At 40.1% G+C, this 19,634-nt stretch overlaps 1 protein-coding gene across 1 annotated transcript in view; it reads left to right on the forward strand.

Moving 5' to 3' along the window:
• The window catches only part of stard8 (StAR related lipid transfer domain containing 8), an 89,574-nt gene that overhangs the window by 41,996 nt on the left and 27,944 nt on the right, over positions 1-19,634 (forward strand). The window contains exons 2-3 of the mRNA XM_069893027.1: positions 8,903-8,974; positions 14,152-14,233. Coding sequence (XP_069749128.1) covers positions 8,903-8,974; positions 14,152-14,233 — 154 coding nt within the window. The remainder of the gene's footprint in view (positions 1-8,902; positions 8,975-14,151; positions 14,234-19,634) is intronic.

Consider the following 19,634-nt stretch of genomic DNA (forward strand, 5'->3'; position numbering starts at 1 on the left):
TGTAAGGGCCGTGCGCAGCCTGCCATGCCCGTCGCGCCGACAGGAAATCACAGGCGCTCGCCAATCCGCCGCACCGCTCGACAGGTGGGAGAAGTGACTGGTTGTGCGGGGAGCCTTCCAACTGGCTTGCCGGCTGATGACATCGACAGACTTCTCGTGTTACAATGGGGAAGGATGTGCAATGAAGGGGGAGGATGGTAGGGGTGACATTACCAAAAAACAGCATCGGCTCTCGCTGCAGGGCGGGCCACCTCTAATAAATTTTTGAAATGATCTTGCGGGCCAAATATAATTGTATTGCAGGCCAAATTTGGCCCGCGGGCCAGAGTTTGACATGTGTGGACTAAGTTTTTCCAGAAGATTGTGATTGGGATAATTTGCATGTCATCTGTGGAAAGAGTGAGCAAGGCAGCCATGTATTTCCACATTTTATTGCAGTCTGTGACATGTCTTGCAATTTGGATAATCTGTGATCCACATACAACTTTTCCAAGTTTCCCAGTGTTCACAGCAGCTGTGCCTGTCTTGTCCTTTAAAAAGTCCCAATGGGCTGCCCATGCTATTGATGTGCAAGGCCCTGTCATGCAGAAAAAAAACCTGAGTGTTAAGGTGGAGATTCTCCGCCCTTACATCGGGAGACTTGCCTCTATGAATGCCCCGTGGCTGGCTCCAAGGCACCAACTGCAATCCCTCCCAGGGAAGGATAATCGGCGGAGTCCTGTGCTCCGCCGGCTCACATGAATGTAATGCCGCTGCAAGTGGCTGGCTAGGAGTGGGCTGATGACGTCGCGATGATGCCGTCAGCCAATGGCCCAGCTCTCCACTCTCTCTATATCACTCACCCCTCTTCCCCCCATGACTCGCTAGGGCAAGGGTGGCCAGGGGGAACCATCAGGTCAGGGGCGGCTGGCAGGGGGGGGGGAACCATCAGGAGGTGGCCTGTGCGGGCTGTCGCACCCCTCGTGGGCTGCTCTGGCAACTCACCAGGCTGCTTTGGCTTTCGGGGCCACTCGTCAGTGGTTCAAAACACGGCAGAGCAATGACCATCTTCCCTACCCATAATCCCCTACACAGCTGGAACCGTTCTGGGAAACACAGAGTGGTTTCAGCTGCCTGGGTGATTATGGGTAGGGAAGACGGCCATTGCTCTGCTGCATTTTTATGCCGGGGGTGGGGGGGCCGCCATGGCACCAGTTGCCCACCTTCATCGGCTCCAGAGGGCGCTATGAGGCGCCGCTCATCATGAATGCGACACAAGAGCAGCTTTTTAGGGCTACTCCATGAAAGGTAAGTTTATATTTTTCCTTCCACGTTTATAGCCAGTCTCCAGGCGGAGGATGGCATGAAAAGGCCTATAATCTCAGTTTTCTTCTGAGCTTCTTTTTCAGATCTTAACCAGGTTACCAACATTTGCACAATGGGAGATTGTGAAAGATTGGTATCCTTCAGCCAATAGCCTCTTTATATTCATGATAATATTCCAAACACTTCTAGGTGGCAAACAGCACATTAACACTTTGATGACAGTAAAAGGATCCCCTTAATTTCATATATCCAATGGATTTAATCTTTCACAATCCTAGCTGTCCAACTATGATAACATGTCATTGATCTTTCTTCCAACAGACGAATGATCACTCCCAAAACTAAATATCATTGAGATAAAATGAAATGAGTGGAGGATGCAAAAATACTAAAACACAGAAGAAAGAGAGAAAAGGGGATAATGGCAAATGTCTCTGTTATTTCTCCTTTGTTGAGAATGTAAGAGATGTATGCATCTGTCTGTAATCTAATAGGCTTTTTTGTTATTTGTGGGACTGAAATATTTTCAGTTTGGAAATAGGTTCAGGAGGGAGATGGAGCAGCTTGTTGAGTGGTGTCATGCCAACAATCTTGTGCTCAACATTATCAAAGCCAAGGAGAAAATCAGGGGAACACGACCCCAGGGTACTAACATCTCCATGTCGATGCAATCACGAAAAAGACTCACCAGCAGCTATGCTTGGTGAGGTGCTTGAGGAGATTTGTATGTCACCGAAGACTCTTAAAAGCTTCTACAGGTGTATTGTGGAGAACGTACTGGCTGGTTGCATCACTGTCTGGTATGGAGCCGCCAACTCTCAGGACAAGAATAAAGAGGGTTGTTAACTCGGCCTGCGACATCACAGGCACCAGCCTTCAGTCCATCGAGGACATCTACATGAGGCGGTGTCTTACAAATACAGCCTCTATGCTCAAAGATCCCCTCCCCTCCACCACCCAGGCCATGCCCTCTTCACTCTGCTACCCTTGGGGAAAAGATACAGGAGCCTAAAGAGGAGCACTCAGCAGCACAAGGACAGCTTCTTCCCCGCTGCCATCAGATTCCTGAATGCTCACCGAACCAAAGACACTGTCTTACTTTTTGTGCATTATTTTAGTTTTTGAATTTATTGTTGTAGAAGAATTTATCTGAATGTTTGCACTATAATGCTACCACAAAACACCAACATTTGCGACTTGTTTATGACAATAAATTCTGATTTTGAATTTTGTTGTCTTCATTCTGTACCTTGGATGAAATGTTTCATCATGTATTGACTGGGAAAAATGAGAAGAGATTAAGCTGAAGTATTCAGAATTGAAGCATCGGGTTTGTGCAAGTTTATTTCAGTGCAAAGGCCAAAACCTGTGGCCTACTATGGCAGAAAGTTTGGATTTTTATAGACCAGAAGTATGGCTATTGATGCTGTGGTGTCATCAACTGCCTCTAACTATCCTTTTGATAAAGAGTTTGCATCCTTTTATAATCTTACATAAACATCTGTGGCTTCCTTTCCCACGACATGTTTCTTGAATGTATGACTTGAATCAAGGCAGGCAGGAAAATAGTTCCAACTGCTGTTTTTGTAACAGTAAATGAAACGACTTAAATATAGGTGGCCATTGTTTGCTAATGACCAACTAACTCAAGCCTGTTCCTGCTCAAGTGCTCTAGATGTATTCATTGTTTAGATGCTATTTATTAACTCACTGCTTTTCTCTCCAGAAGTTGAATTGTTGCTGCAACAAAGTTCACTAGTCAACAACTCTTCTTAATAGCTATCCATGATTTGAGCTTGGACAGTAGCACTAGATCTTATCTGAGATATTTTTTAATCCTTGTTATATTACTTAATATTTATTACTAAGATATCACCGACTGGAAAATCTATTTTGGATGGTAAGCAGGCCGATACACAGCAAGAGGCAGCACATCCAAATCCCAACAGTCCTTTCTCCAACATCCATCCACTTATAATAATGTACATGCTTGTATTTCCTCGTTTATGTTTGCTTATGAGCTGCTTTTGGATATGATCTGTAAACTGTAGGAAGGTCTGACCTCGCCTTCCATTATTATTCCTGTGTTATTTGAAGAAATCCAGAGCCATTGCAGCAACTGTGATCAATGTGCAAAAGACACATGCCATAATTACCATGGCTGCTCTAAAGGAATAGAGCATAATTTTGCCAAGTTGTCAAACACAATAGTTGTCGCCAAGGTGACAATTCAAGGGAGGCCTTTATGATTCCATTGACTTCTCTATCTATCGGTTTAAAAAAAATATTTTGCAACCAAGCAGAATACATTCTTCATCAATTTTTGAAGCTGTTATAATGTTTCCATTGTATTACTCTCCATTGGGCCACCATGATTCACTCTATTTAGTAGGCTCTATGTAGCCTCACCTTGTCCCAGGAATTAATGGGGAATTAATCGGTTTAGGGCGCTGTGGAAAAGGAAAACAATCAGCCAAATCACACAGGGGATTGACGGGCTCCGCCCCTACTCATATTCCCAGTGTCAGCTGACAAATACGTCCTGATTAAACTAGTGGATAAAGGACAACTTTCATCCATTCCAGTCGAAGGTAGACTCCCCGATCCCCGGGGATGAGTGTGTTCAGTGGAAAAGCAGTCAGTGTCATGGTTAAAGGTGGAAACACCACAACTGGCTTCCTATCCCGGGACACTGCAGGGCCAATTAACTGGGGTGCCAGTGGAAAAAGAGCTATTGATAAAGAAAAGTGACAAAAACCTGCTTATCTGTGTTTCAACAAGAATCTTAATTTAACGATGAAGCTTTGCTTCTGGTCCCTGGATCACTCTGAGGATCACTCCACACTCCCCTGTGAGTCTCTTTGATGGTGATTGGGTTCTGCATGTTGTGCATTCCATCTTCCAAAATATCTAATCGTTGGATAAACTTCATGGAGAAAGATGGCCCAGTCTTGCTGTTCAGTGCAAAGACTAGGAACAATGAAATGAAGAGATGATAGGCCATGTTCTACAGATTAGAAGGCCCATTCACTATTTAGTGATGAAAATTTGTGAATGGGCTGTGAAATGTCTCCAGGATCCTTGATTCCATATTGAAATGCAACTTGCATTTGTTTCAGAGGCTGCATAAAATGGGGTTTCCTCTGGGTGCTCCAGTGTCCTCCCATATTCTAAAGACATATGGGGGGGGAGGGGTTAGTAGATTGGTCACGGGTGCATTTGGGCAGTGCAGCCTCGAGTGCTGGAAGGGCTTGTTACTGTGCTGTATCTTTAAGTTTAAAAATTAAAATTAATTAAAAATTAAAAGAGTCACGTAAATTTAGGAGGGATTAGATGCACCTACAATCTAGCGAGAGTGTTGATATTGCCATGCGTTTTACTGCACCCTATTTGAGTCTAAATACATTGCATTTTTAAAATTGTTACTGTGAAGCAAGAAACCTGTGTCCTGCTTTGGTAGGGGCCTCATTCATGGGCAGCTATTGGGACTTATAACCTTTTACATCATTATGTGCCTGGCAACAGTGGAGTATACTTGTGCACTGGGAAAGGGAAAGGAATTGGATGAATGACTGCTTTCTTGGCTGGATGAGGTAAGCTGTTAGTTTTTCCAAATTCCACACGTGGTGCAGTGAATCCCTTTTCCACCGAATCCTTGCCAAGAGAAACCTAGATTTCCTTTTATAAAATGCCATCTAGTTGATGCCATTTATTTATATTAACTGGGTTCTCAGTCATATGAATACTTAAGTGGAGGGAAAATATTCTATTTTGATCTCTCTATCTTGTGCATCCAGTTACCTGCCTCCTCAGAAATGTTCTGTGGTTGGAAGAGATTTCAGGATGACTTCTCAACTTCTCCATTTAGTGAGTCACAAAATCAGACAGCCCAGGAATGGGTCTTTTGGTTGGCCATGTCCAAGCTGACTGTCCAATACCACCTGACCCTGATGCATATTTTAGTTTGTTGCAAGGTGGAAGTAGTCAGAAAAATTAAGATCTAGGAAATAATTACTAGGGTGGAGTATGGCATTGGGATGACTAGATTCAATTTAGTTACTAATGCAGGTGATTTAGAGAGGCAAATGGACCCAGTGTGAAGTACATTGCCCAAATTGGGATCGTATCAAAGTGGAGATTTTTGGGAGTGAGTGTATTGGCTAGCTACTTTTTCATTTAATAGCTGCCTTGAAATAAACATCTCAGAATTTTTACTTGACATAATTTAATTTTATTTATAGATACAGCATGGTAACAGGCCTTTTCGGCCCATGGGACTGCATTACCCAAATACACTCATGTGATCCATGACCTACTAACCCTGTTTGGAATGTGGGAGGAAACTGGAGCACATGGAGGAAACCCACACAGACATGGGGAGAGCATAAAAACTCCTCACAGACAGTGGCAGATTCGAACGTGGGTTGCTGTACTGTAATAGTTTTGCTTTAAATGGCAATTAATTTTAATGTGTTTTGAAACATGAGACAAAATACTCCGTGAAATAAGTACCTGCCTACTAGGATTTAATATACTTTTTTAAAATCATAAATGAATACTTGGATGGAGATTTTCGTCAAAGATGGAGATATTTATAAAAAGGATATAAAATTGAAATTGGACAAATACAAAGAAAATTTTTTAATTATTGTAACAGCAATCGCAAAGAAATGTCTAGTGATGTGATGGAAAGATGAGAGAGAAGTGTTATTAAGTAGATGGTATAATGAGATGCAAAATTGTACACCTTTGGAAAAAATGACGTAGAGTTTAAGGAATCGAGTTGAAAATTTTTATAGTATTTGGAAACCCTATATGGATTTTTATGGATAATTTTCCATCCACCTCTTCCATCTTTTCCAGTCTTCTTAATTAGTAATTTTTAATAACAATTAATGATTGTATATGCTAATATTATTGTATATTAAATGGTAGCTGTTTCTCTTTTTCCTTTTCTTACTTTTGGGTGGGAGGGGGGAGGAGAAGAAAAATATAAAAGTTTTTTTGCATCTTTGGATATTTGATTAATGTTTCATTCATTTTTTTCCTGTAATGATGCAAACAATTAAATAAAATTTTAAAAAAAGATGAGATGTTGGATATAGACAACACAAACTAAGCACTGAAGTTAATTTGGATTGCAATTACATTCAATGTATATAGCTGGAACTGTAATTTTACACCCCAGAGCTTCTATCAGTACATTTTCTGCACCTTGTGGAGGAAATTAGGTAAGATGTCTTGGGAGTGATCTCATTGGGTACAGCCAAAACAAATTGGCTGTAATACTGCTGGACTGGATTTTAACAAGTCTCAACCTGAATAGCGGTAGATTCAGAAAATTCTGCTCCTATGTGACTGACTATACTTTATCACCTGTAAATTTGTTAATGTGCATCAAGTGATTTTTAAGATCATCTCATTTTCCATAATAATACATATTTATTCTTGCATAATTTCCACAACCCTGTACCGTTGTTCGTACTTGTGCATTGCAATACTCTAATCCAGGGGTGGGCAACCTTCTTTTAAAACTCACATTCCACCTTCAGCAATCCCTTTGCCGTAAGTGGTCTGCGATTTCTATGTGCTTGGGAAGGGAAGGTTGAGAACCACTGCTTCAGACCCAATTGTTACTGAAATAGTTTGCTTGAGAAAAATTGTCATTCGCCCATTTCCTTTGGAGTTATGAAACCATGCACATAACGAGTCAATTAGGTACAATTAAAACAGTGGTTTTCAAACTTTCTCTTTCCACTGACTTACCACCTTAAGCAATCCCTTACTAATCACAGAGTGCTTATGGAACAGGGATTACTTAAGGTGGAATGAGAGTTTTTAAAAAAAAGTTGCTCACCCCTGCCCCTAGTTGCTGGTTTTCCAATGGTCCAAGTCCTGTGTCCCAGTTTATTACTGCACTGTCGCACTTTGTGAGTTTCTAGGTTTCTGTATTCACAATATACATGACAATCTGGAAGAGGGGACAGAGTATAGGGCATCTAAGTTTGCTGATGCCAATAACTCACTAAATTGAGTGGAAAAGCAAATTGTGCAGTGGATACAGAGAGTCTGCAGAGAGATATAGAAAGGCTAAGTGAGTGGGAAATGTGAGGTTATCCACTGGTTATTATATAAATGGTAAGCAATTGCAGCACACAATGCTGTGCAGAGGGACTTGGGAATGCTTGTGCATGAACTGCAAAAGTTTGGTTTGCAGGTGCAGCAGGCTATCAAGAAGCAAGTGGAATGCAGGCCTTCATTGAGATTGAGTTTAGGAGCAGGGAGATTATGCTGCAATTGTACAAGGTACTGACGAGGCCACACCTGAAGAACTGCAGTTCTGCTCTCCTTACTTGAAGAAGCATCTACTGGCTTTGGAGGTGATGCAGAGGAGATTCACCAGGTTAATTCCAGAGATGAGGGGGTTAGCCTATGAGGAGAGATTGAGTTGTCTGGGACTGTACTCGCTGGAATTTAGAGGAATGAAAGAAGATCTTAAATGTATACGATTATGAAAGGCATAGATTACATCGAAGTAGGTAAGTTGTTTCCATTGGTGGGGGAGACTAGAACTAGACGATATCGTGTCAAGAATCAGGGAAATGAGGAGAAACTGTTTTTCCCAGAGGGTTGTGAATCTATGGAATTCTCTGCCCATGGAAGCAGCGGAGGCTGCCTCAGTAAATATATTTAATACAAGGTTGGATAGGTTTTTACATAGTAGGGGAATTAAGGGACATGGGGGAAAGGCAGATAGGTGGGTTGAGCCTATCATCGGATCAGCCACGATCTCATTGAATGGCGGAGCAGGCTCGACAGGCCTGCTCCTATTTCTTGCATTCTTATGTTCTTATGATCTCTGTGGGCCAAGAAAGAAAAAAAAAAGTTGTATATTACAATTCAGTGTGCCTTTGGGGAGTGGAAGTTTGTGGTTTCCTTCAATAGTTGTGCTTTTTACTGACTTGTGCTGGAGATTGTTTAGTGTATTGGAATCCAGCATTTTCAGAAGGGGAGGAAAAGTGAGAAATGTAAAAGAAAATCACACATAATGGTCCAGTTTTTAGTTTTTGTGGTAAATCATTGGATTGTGGTACCTTCACCATGTCTTGTTCAAATGGTAGTATCTCTGTCTGACATCTCAAATAATATCTTTAAACCTCAGTGTTATCAAATTTTTGTGCACAACGAGAAAAAAAAAATCAGTTGGTCCAATCATCTTGAACATTCACAATACTGGCATCCACAGGGACCTGCTTAATTTCTCATAGACCTTTTAGATGACGTACTGATCAATTGTGACGCTGGACAGAAAGAGTCCAATTTCCCCTTGCAATGGAGAGAATGTGGAATTTAAGGGGACCCTTGAAAAGAAGCTGGAAAAGGAAGTTAGGGACCTTCTGATGGAGATAGATGAAGAGAGGAGGGAGGAAGCGTGGAGCTTACGAAGTTGGGCTAATTGATCTCAATCTGTGTGGTTGACTCATTTCGTGTTTATGTAAAAAAAACTTCGCATATTTTGTGTTCCTATACCATAGCAGGGAACTTGCAGCTGTGTGATTGTGCAAGAGTTAATTTACTGATCTCTTTTAATTTACAGAGCAGGAAGCTAAGGACGCGTGTGATTGGCTGCGGGCAGCAGGATTTCCTCAGTATGCACAGCTCTATGAAGGTAGGTGTAGTTGTAATACCTCATTTATTTGCTTGATTTGGTTTCTGAATGGAGAGGATAAACAGGAAACTGGCCATAAGATTGAGAAAAAAATTGTTTTAAATGTGCCACATATAAACTTATCTGAGTTGCACTTACCTGATCCTGTAATCTCAGGCTGATTTTTTTTTTTCCCTTTCATCAGAAACTGTCTCTTATACCTCTTCTTTTCCCTTCAGTTGTCCTTCTTTTATTTTCCCAAGGATATATCTGAAGTGTAACAGTTTAAGAAGTCGTGTTGATGCAATCACAAAGGCAGCTCGCCAGTGGCTATACTTTTTGAGGTGCCGGAGGAGATTCGGTTCATCACCAAAAACTCTCTCAAACTTCTACAGGTGTACTTTGGAGAGCATTCTGGCTGGTTGCATCACTGGAGACGCCAACTCTCAGGACGAATAAACTCCAGAGGGTTGTTAACTCGACCTGCGACATCACAGGCACCAGCCTTCATTCCATCGAGGACATCTACATGAGGCGGTGTCTTAAAAAAAGCAGCCTCTATCCTTAAAGATCCCCCCTACTCCCCACCACCCTGACCATGGCCTCTTCACTCTTCTACCATCAGGAAAAAGTTACAGGAGGCTAAAGACGAGCACTCAACGGCACAAGACAGCTTTTTTTCCATTGCCATCAGATTCCTGAATCATCAATGAACCAAAGGCACTGCCTTACTTTTGTGCACTACTGGCATGTTTAAATTTATAGTAATGTTGTAAGATTGTTATAATATGAATGTTTGCACGATGATGCTGACACAAAACACCAAATTTTATGACAATAAATTCTGATTCTGAGATAGTTGACCACAACTCACTACTTTCCAAAGGGCAATTAAAGATGGACATAAATATGACTTTGTTAGCAAAGCCCATTTCCATTGAATGAATCAGTTCCTTGGAATTTGTTACCATTAGTTAATTATGGAAATGGAAGACTATTTTGCACATCTTAATTCCTCTTCCCATAGAGATCCTACCACAGAGATTCCCTCTGATCATTTTAGCAGCCAATCGAATCTTTAAAGATCCTAAGGTTTAGCTGGAAAGTTGATAGGAATCGTAGACAGATTTTAAAACGTTCTTTTGTAATTTTTCTGCTGAAATTTGAAGCAGTTCATGGGGAATTTCCTGCCATAACCTCAACATGGATTCTTGTAAAATATCAGTTGTAAATCTAGATTCATCCTCCCCTGAGGCTTCTCGCAGACTAAAATTTCTTCAAAAAGCTGTGGAAGGCAGAATCATTCCCTGAATTGCTCTTAGTGTTATTTATGCACAGTTATTATACAGATGTTCTTTTCTACATGCTTCCATTACTTAAATATTACTAATAATCTATTCTATGACTTAAAATAGGGGATGTTATTTAGATGAATAGATCTGCAGTTGCCAATTTGTTTAGCCATCCTTTTGAAGGCGGACTTGGAGGTGACCCGTTTCCACCTGTTGTATCTCACCAGTGTCCAGTATAACTAAAGTTTATTTGGTGTTATAGCATTATGGTGAACGTTGAGCTCTTTACATTCAGTTCTGTAACCACTTTCAGTGAATGTGTTATTTTCTCAAGCACACTCTGGTATCTGGAGGGCAGATCTAGACCCCCATCTTCTCACATCTGGAATGGGTCTCCAAAGTGTGAGCAGAAATTCTATAGCCACATTATGTGATTCTTGTAGAATTGCCTCATCTATTGCAAGAGTTCATCGACCTTTTAAGAGATAAAGGCAGAGGTGAACATAAGCTGATACAGGATAGTATACTCCCTGCTTCATTTACTATGTTAAGATTCTAGCCCCAATGCCTTGTGGTGCAGAGATCCCTAAAAAGACACAAGTGCCTGCTCTCTATTTTCAGGACTTATGAACCAGAGCTAACTGATTTTACAAATGGTTAACTTCTACAACTACTTTTGTTTTAAAGAGTTATTTTTTTTTTAATTGTTACAAAACCTTTATGTGAGCAATTTATTGGCTTAAAATGTTGGCTTTACTTTTTAATAGTTAATCACATTTAATCATAAGGAATGGAACTTAAAATTTGGTATATTGTGTATTCATTTTTATGCTATGTTGATGTTATTATTTTGCCTTGCTTTATTAATATATTGTATATGGATTATTACATTAAACTCAATAAAATATTTTAAAAGGAAACGAAAATGTTGGCTTTAACTAATATATAAAAGCTTGACAGTAACTTGAAGTGACCCTAGGAGGGTTGGCTGGGAACAATTACTGGAAGTAAAGCATGTCGGGAAACAACGTTCAGCCAAATCTCCTCTCTGTTACTTCACTTTCACCCTCAGGCTAACAGCTTGCACCTCAATGAAAGCACATGTTGCTCCCTTTTTAAAAAATATTTCACACTATGCACCATATCAATCAAAATACACACAATCATTTCCCTCTTGAATATACACAGTGGCATTTTCTCCACTTTCCCCCCCCCCTTCCCTCCCTCCTTCCCACCCCCCCAAACCCATTAAACGTTCAACATATACAATACAATAAAACCATAAAACAATGTCATCACACAATCAAAATAAACAAGAAAATTGTGTCATCTACTTCTACACACTGGATCAGGTTATTTCGTCTTCTTCTCATTCTATCATTTTAGGCAGTGGAGGTCCGTGGTAGGCCCTCTGTTGTGTTCCATGTACGGTTCCAAAATTTGTTCAAATAATGCAACTTTATTTTTTTTAATTATATGTTATTTTTTTCCAATGGAATGCATTTATTCATTTCCATGTACCATTGCTGTACTCTCAGGCTCTCTTCCATTTTCCAGGTTGACATTATACATTTTTTTGCTACAGCTAAGGCTATCATAATTAATCTTTTTTGTGCTTCATCCAGTTTGAAGCCTAATTCTTTACTTCTTATATTACTTAGAAGAAAGATCTCTGGATTTTTTGGATTGTTGCTTTTTGTGATTTTATTTAATACCTGGTTTAGATCTTCCCAAAATTTTTCCACTTTCTCACATGCCCAAATTGTACTGTTGTTCCCCTTTCCTTCTTACAGCGAAAACATCTATCTGATAATGTTGGATCCCATTTATTTAAATTTTGGGGCATGATATATAGCCTCTGTAACCAATTATATTGTATCATGTGTAACCTCGTATTTATTATATTTTTCATAGTTCCAGAGCATAACTTTTCCCATATTTCATTTTTTATCTTTATGTTTAAATCTTTTTCCCACTTTTGTTTGGGTTTATAACTTATTTCATAATTTTCCTTATCTTGCAGCTTGATGTACATGTTGGTTATAAATCTTTTAATTATCATTGTGTCTGTAATCACATATTCAAAGCTGCTTCCTTCTGGTAATCTCAGTCTGCTTCCCAATTTGTCCTTTAAGTAGGTTTTCAGTTGGTGATATGAAAACATTGTATCATGAGTTATTCCATATTTGTACTTCATTTGTTCAAATGATAATAAATTATTTCCCAAAAAACAATTTTCTATTCTTTTAATGCCTTTTTTCTCCCATTCTCTAAAGGAAAGGTTATCTATTGTGAAAGGGATTAGTTGATTTTGCATCAATAATAATTTTGGTAGTTGGTAATTTGCTTTTTTCCCTTCTACGTGAATCTTCTTCCATATGTTGAGTAAATGGTGCAGTACTGGTGAACTTCTATATTGCACCAGTTTTTCATCCCACTTATAAAGTATATGTTCTGGTACCTTCTCCCCTAATTTATCTAGCTCTATCTTGGTCCAATCTGGTTTTTCCCTTGTTTGATAAAAATCTAATAGATATCTTAATTGTGCTGCTCTATAATAATTCTTAAAATTTGGTAGCTGCAAACCACCTTGTTTGTACCCTTCTGTTAATTTATCTAGCGCTATCCTCTGTTTCCCCCCTTTCCATAAGAATTTCCTTATTATTCTCTTTAGTTCATTGAAGAATTTCTCTGTTAAGGGAATTGGTAACGATTGAAATAGGTATTGTATCCTTGGGAAGACATTCTTTTTAATGCAATTTACCCTCCCTATCAATGTTCGTGGCAACTCTTTCCAATGTTCTAAGCCATCCAGTAATTTCTTCATTAATTTGTATTGGTGGCCTAAATGATTATCTAATCTAACACCTAGGTATCGGATTGCTTGTGTTTGCCATTTAAATGGTGATTCTTTTTTAAACTCTGTGTAATCCGCATTATTCATTGGCATCGCTTCACTTTTATTTGCGTTGATTGTTGTTGCTCCCTTTGGTAAAATTGCTTCCATCCCAAAAAATTCCCAGTCATTGCTGCCTGACTCTCCAGTGTAGTACTGGTTAATCTCCGTGTGAACTAGGTTGGGGGAACTGTGAAAGCTCTGAAATTATGTTGTGTGTATGTTGGCCTTTGGTTTTTCTCCGAGTGTGTTATTCACTGCTATACAAAGCAACCTTCATTGTCTAGAGTTCTATTTTGAGACTGCTTCTCAGTGTTCATGCTGTTCCCTCACTCCAGTGCATGCCGAGACAATAACTGCACCAGACAGACTCTTCAATCTATATTGCTCTAAACAAGACTAGTCTTGTTTAGATAATTTCCATGACACCAATGTTACAATTTTCAATTTACTTGCTGCATTTACAACCCTTTCGATTTTTTATCCCATGAAAATGTAGCTGTAGCTCTATGAGAATCGTGTAGTTCTCTCTCACATTATGTCATTGGCTAAACGTATGGTAGGAGAGAGTTGAAGCTTTGTCTTATCTTTTCTTCTTTCTGTTAAAATTCCCGAGATCCTTCCCTGATTTTATCCCTCATTTGTCCCACAAGCTGTGTGGCGTATATAATTTTCTGACCACTGATTGAAATATTTAGATAAATTGGGCACAGTGGATGTGTTTGGGAATCAGCCAGCTTTGTTTATTCTTAGATGTGAAAAATGGTCACTTTTTCACCTGAGAATGTTGGGGAGTTGTATCCCAGAGTGTTTTAGCACTTAAAGGGACAAAATATGGAAACAACCAACAGGTCAGAGAGAATCTGATGAGTGAAAGGTTGGTTACTCCTTGAGGGAGTTACCTTTTGAAAGATGATTGAGATCTTGAAGAAAAAATCTGATTAAATAATTTTCAGCAAAGAGCAGGTAGATTTAGTTCAGTACAAATGATTTTGTTCTTTATTTTTCAGACTCCCAGTTTCCTATTGACATCACGGCTGTTGAAAAGGATCACGATTTTCTCGACAAGGACTCTTTGGTATCTGTGTGCAGGTAACTGTTTTGGTCAGAAAGGTGTAGAGTGTCATGTTACTACACCTTTTTGTATGAAAACTATTTGCAAATATAATTGAAAATTCTGTGGTGATGTTCGAAATTGTAGTCTGGCGCTCTTCACACATGATACACTTGAGTGTGCAGAGCATGTTAGATGCCTCAATTGGGATTTTTATACCAATATATACATTGTGAATGGGATGAGCTAGAGTATGCAGGTTTGCTTCTGCATTAGTTGAAAAACCAATCTCTTAGAGAGGCAACACCTGAATATATAGAGAATGGACCAATCACATTCATCACCCAAGTAACCTCTTTCTTAATTGGCTGAATGATCTCTAATGATGACATTTCTCATCTAATGGGAATATATAACCATCAACTGTTGGAGATGCAATCACCACTCAAGCCCAAAGATGCCAATTGTGAATCCCTGCATGAAGAACGCTTGCAATGCTACATGATCATGCAAGTCCAAGTTTTCCTTTTTCTGTGACTGTGGGATTGACTGTGTGAAGAAGGACTCAGATACACATTTCTGGTGTCCTGGCATGAAAGCAGCCTGGATCCACAGTGTAGTGTAGCTTGAACTTGTTTTTTTTAACCAGAATAATTTCTTGGCCCTTAATTCTTGCTTTGAAGTTTCTTGGAAACAGTTAGTTGGGTCACTGATGACTAATGGTCAGATGGCTTGCTTAGATTTCAGGGTGGGCTATACTCAAATTGCCCAAAGACAACAATTGTCACTGTTTGGTCAGTAAAGTGAATGGCATCATTATCGGAGTCAGTGTAATCGATGATTAGATTTTACTTAAGGAGCTCTCACAATGATGTCTTCTGCAAATACCTCTGATATTCCCATATATATGAGGTCAGAGTAACCAAAATACTTAGTGCCTGAAAATGGTGGTTTCTCATCATTATTACATTCTGCACATACTTACAGTTGAACTGTTCTTAAACTGTTCCTATATCTTTTTTGAATATAGGAGCACAGGACTGTAACAGGATCTTCTGGCCCATGAGCCTGTCCCAGCCAAATACCCCAATTAACTTGTATGCTTCGAAGGGTGGGAGGAAACCCACGCAGACAGGGGGAGAATGTTTACAGTCCTTACAGACAACGCCGGACTCAAACCTGGGTCACTGGTGTGGAAATAGCATTCATTGTACTAACTGCTACGCTAACCTTCTTTGAAGAGCCATGGATTTTTAGCTATTGGGTGACCTTGTGTCTTCAGCCTTATGCCCTTGCTCACTTGTTCAATGCAGATCTCCTGGGTGCCATTTCTCATTGAGATTTGGATGGGTGCCAGGGAAGGATTTAAACTGTGAGCCATAAGATGTAGGTGGGTTGGAATTTTCTTCCTCTTCTGAAGTATCTGGAGGAGGAAAAGAGGAAGAGACATCAGAATAGATGGCCGAAGAGTAGAAGTTACATGGGACGTTCAGCATTTGTGGGAAGTTGAGGTGGTTTCATATTGTAATTTTCTGATGACAATGTGGATAGCACAGGAACATTCCAAAATGTAATCAGGAATTTGTAACCACAGCTGCTCTCCTACTTCCTCATCTCTGCATGTATGACACCCTTCCTCAGTATCAGTGAAGCTTCCTCCTCTCAGAATGCGTAGATTGAGTTTTTGTTGCTTTGTGGTGCTCAAACTTACCTTCTGCATAAGATCATAATTCTATTCCCTATACTGGGTCACTTTGTGTGGGATATTTGACTGTCCTAATTAGTTCTTGTTCTGGATAAGGGCCATTGTTGTTTGCTACTGCACAGAGTTCTTACCTTCACCTTGCTTCTTCCAGAAGTACTTTGCGCATATGGTGGCAAAACTGAGATGTCTGGGACCCTTCTGCAAATATAACTACTCTTGAATACTTTGTTTATCCAAAATTACATATACAGGGTATGGTCTTTATATGAAACTGCAGTTCCATAAATAGTGACTGGTGTCCCAAAAATGGAAGGATTATGGTCAGTAAAAGTTGCTGGGCAGTAAACGTAGATTGGGACCAAGTAGGCAAATATTTTTAAAAAGTTTCATGCACCAAATATTCATGTTTAACTAGTGAATCATTACCTGGAGCCAATCTTGTGATGTTGTACATAGCCAACTGAGAGGGACTTCAGTTCCACCGCATGAAAACATCTCCATACTACAATGACATCATGGGTTCCTGATTTTCATGCAATCACAAGGCTCTTGCTTGCTTGCAGCTGAACCTCTCTAAAGCAAGAATTAAAATGGTATTTTGTGTGATTGAACTCCACAAAAGTGGAAGAATTAATTCATCATTACCTCAGATTTACACAGTGAAGAAACTGGTAATGGAGTTGATTTAATGAAATGGAAGCCAGACTGGCTTGTGATCCTCGAACTTCGAGCTCAACACTTCTCACATTGTCTCTTCCTAAAGAGATTAATGGCCACACTGTGAAAAAAACAGATTTAATTAAGTGTCCTAATGATACAATCATCCTTGTCAGATGCACTTTCTAGTTCTCTGCCTCTCGACTCATCCCTGGAGACAATTTCCAGCATTTGTTTTTCTTTTTATTTCAGGTACTCAAAATCAGCAGTACTTTGCTTTTTCTTTAGATTGTCAGCAGATTTCAATTCTTAACTCGCATTGTAACAGATATTAGCATCGATGCATTTTATTGCTGTGCCTCATTCACAACGACTCCATTTTCAACGGGATAACTTGCAATTTCTGTTAAGGTGGTGTGTCTCTGTATACTTCTGCATCAGGAGACTAGCTTTTAATCTTGACCTAAGCAAAGCCTACTTCTTGCCTTGTGCTGTGGTTTTGTCACAAGGCATTCCTGTCCTGCTGTTACTGTTAGCAAATGATTCACTTCAGCAATTTTGAAATTCATCGTCTTCCACGTAACTCATGTTCTGAGGTTTATTCAAGGTTAACTTTTTAAATTCAACCCTTTATTTTTAAACACAATCTGTCTTAAAGGAATGAAAAATCGTCAGATATCACCAGCATCTGTACATGATGCTTAAGAAGATTTGTATTCCCCTCTGATCACCCCTCAGCCAAGGATGCATGGAAAATTGAATTTTGACGAGCTTTGAGGATACACGTGCACATCCTTATGATTATGGGGGGAAGTATGTTTGTCCATCGATTTAAATTAAAAGTTTGGGCATACAGCACGATAACAGGCGATTTCGGCCCACAAGCCCATGCCGCCCAATTACACCCCTGATACGTTTTGAATGGTGGGAGGAAACTGGAGCACCTGGTGAAAATTCTGTAGATACAGGGAGAATGAACAAACTTCTTAAAGAACCCAAGTCCCGAGCGTGGGATTGGAACCCTGGTCCAATCACTGGTGCTGTAACAGCATTGCACTAACTGCTGCTCAGGTTTCCATGAGATGATTAATGGGCTCCTGCCTGGCTGTTAGACTTAGACTACCATGTATCATCTGAAGGAGCACCTGCTTCAATTTGTGCTTCCAAGAATTTAATTAATTGCCAGTGCTGTGAGGAGCTGAAGATCACCTATACATTAAACGCCAACGATCCCTGCAGCCAGTTGTGCTTTCAGCTAATATTTTCCCTTTGAACATTTGGGTGAGAGTGCCACATTAATTGATGACCATTTCAAGTGGTTAAGTTATTGCGAGGAATACATACTTAAATTTCTGCTGCAGTTTATTTGTAAGATGTTCCTAAAATGACAAGTTCTGGGTGATTCTTCTTGGAGAGTATTGTAAAAAGGGTCCCTCCTATGTAGATTCATCAGTTGCATGATATAAGCACTATATCAAGGTTTCTTCAGTGTGTCAGGTGCTGCTGGAATCACTTGGTGAGTGAGACACCATCCACGGAGAGAGCAGATTAATTATTCTTTAATGTATGGCTCTTCACTTTTGAGTGTCCGCTTATCTCATCCCTCCACAGATCTGCTGATTATTTTTTCCCTGCATTTGACGTCTTGAAGTAGAAGCTAGCACCTTGTGTCAAAATCAGTTTTTAATGAATAAAATGATTTATAATCACTTAAAAGGCTTGTCGACCATTGCGAACTCCTAGACCCTTAGGATTCTTCACTACCCTTGAGAGCTACTCTGCAGGCGTTTTGTTTGTGCAAACAAAAGGATGCCCATCAAAGCCACAACCCAAAATATGGCTAAGGAGATGAACTGCTCTTGCAGTTAATTATTTAGTTGCATGATTTGTGAGTTCTTTGTTGAACACCTCAGCTCTGTCCGCGCGTGGATCTCTCAGTGGCCACCCATTTCAATTCCCTGCCCTTTTCCCTCGCTGACACGCCTGTCTATGGTCTCATGCCCTGCCATTCTGAGACCAACTGCAAATTGGAGGAACAATACCTTGCTTCTGACTGGGCAGCCTCCAACCGGATGGCTCTAATATCAACTTCCAGTTTCCATTAAACCACCCCCTCTTCTTCCCCCTCTCGCCTTTCCCCCAGCTCTATCTCCCTGTCTGTCTGCCTGTCTCTCTCTCTCTCTCTCCCCTTTCCCTATGTCTCCTTTCACAGACACTAAATCAATTCTCACCTTTCCTCTTATCGTATCCAATTAACACTTTTTGGCTGTTGGTCTGGACTCCTCCCCCCACCAGTCTTTATTCTGACACCTTCCTGATTTTTGCTTATACCTTGAAGAAGGTCTCAGGCCCAAAACATTGGTGATATAGCTTTACCTCCTATGGACATTATGAGACCAGCTGTTCCTCCTGCATTTCTGTGTGTTTTTCCTATGATTTGTGAGTGGTTGAGTTCCAGTAAAATTCAGGAGCATTAAAGTAGGAGGAACAAATGGGATAGAGATGGAAATGCACAGCCTTGAGCTGAAGTTGTGTTCAGTTTCTGAGAGTATGAGGTATACAGGGAGTTTTATTTTTGAACTTCACCTGTTATTCATTGGGAATTATATTTCTAATGAAAGAATATTCCAAGGTCCAATGGGATCCTGGTGATTGAAGGAGTAAATGTACAATGATGAAGAGCAGGAAACTACTCAGATTGATCTTCGTTCTATGCTGTGTTATCGAATCTTGGCTCAGATATTTACAGGGGCAGATTTGGCTTCAAAATCTCAGGCTGCATGGGGAAATGTATGCCTTTTTATTTGTGATTACTATTCAATGAGTGCCCATGAAACATGGATAGGAGTTGAAGATAGGGGCTTATTCACTGTGCCTTGAGAATAGGGATCTGAGTAGTGAATATACCACAGCAATAGTTTGAACAGGAGGGAACAATGTGAAGAGGGTGAGGTTATGATGAGTTTCGCTGTAAATTTCTGATTCAATAGTGTTTTTAGGCAGCAATGTTGCAAATATCTCAGAAAAATTTAACATGAATTAACAATTATTCCCCTTGTGGTCATTTACACTGCCCT

The sequence above is a fragment of the Narcine bancroftii genome, chromosome 8 (assembly GCF_036971445.1).
Source record: "Narcine bancroftii isolate sNarBan1 chromosome 8, sNarBan1.hap1, whole genome shotgun sequence".
Taxonomy (NCBI): domain Eukaryota; kingdom Metazoa; phylum Chordata; class Chondrichthyes; order Torpediniformes; family Narcinidae; genus Narcine; species Narcine bancroftii.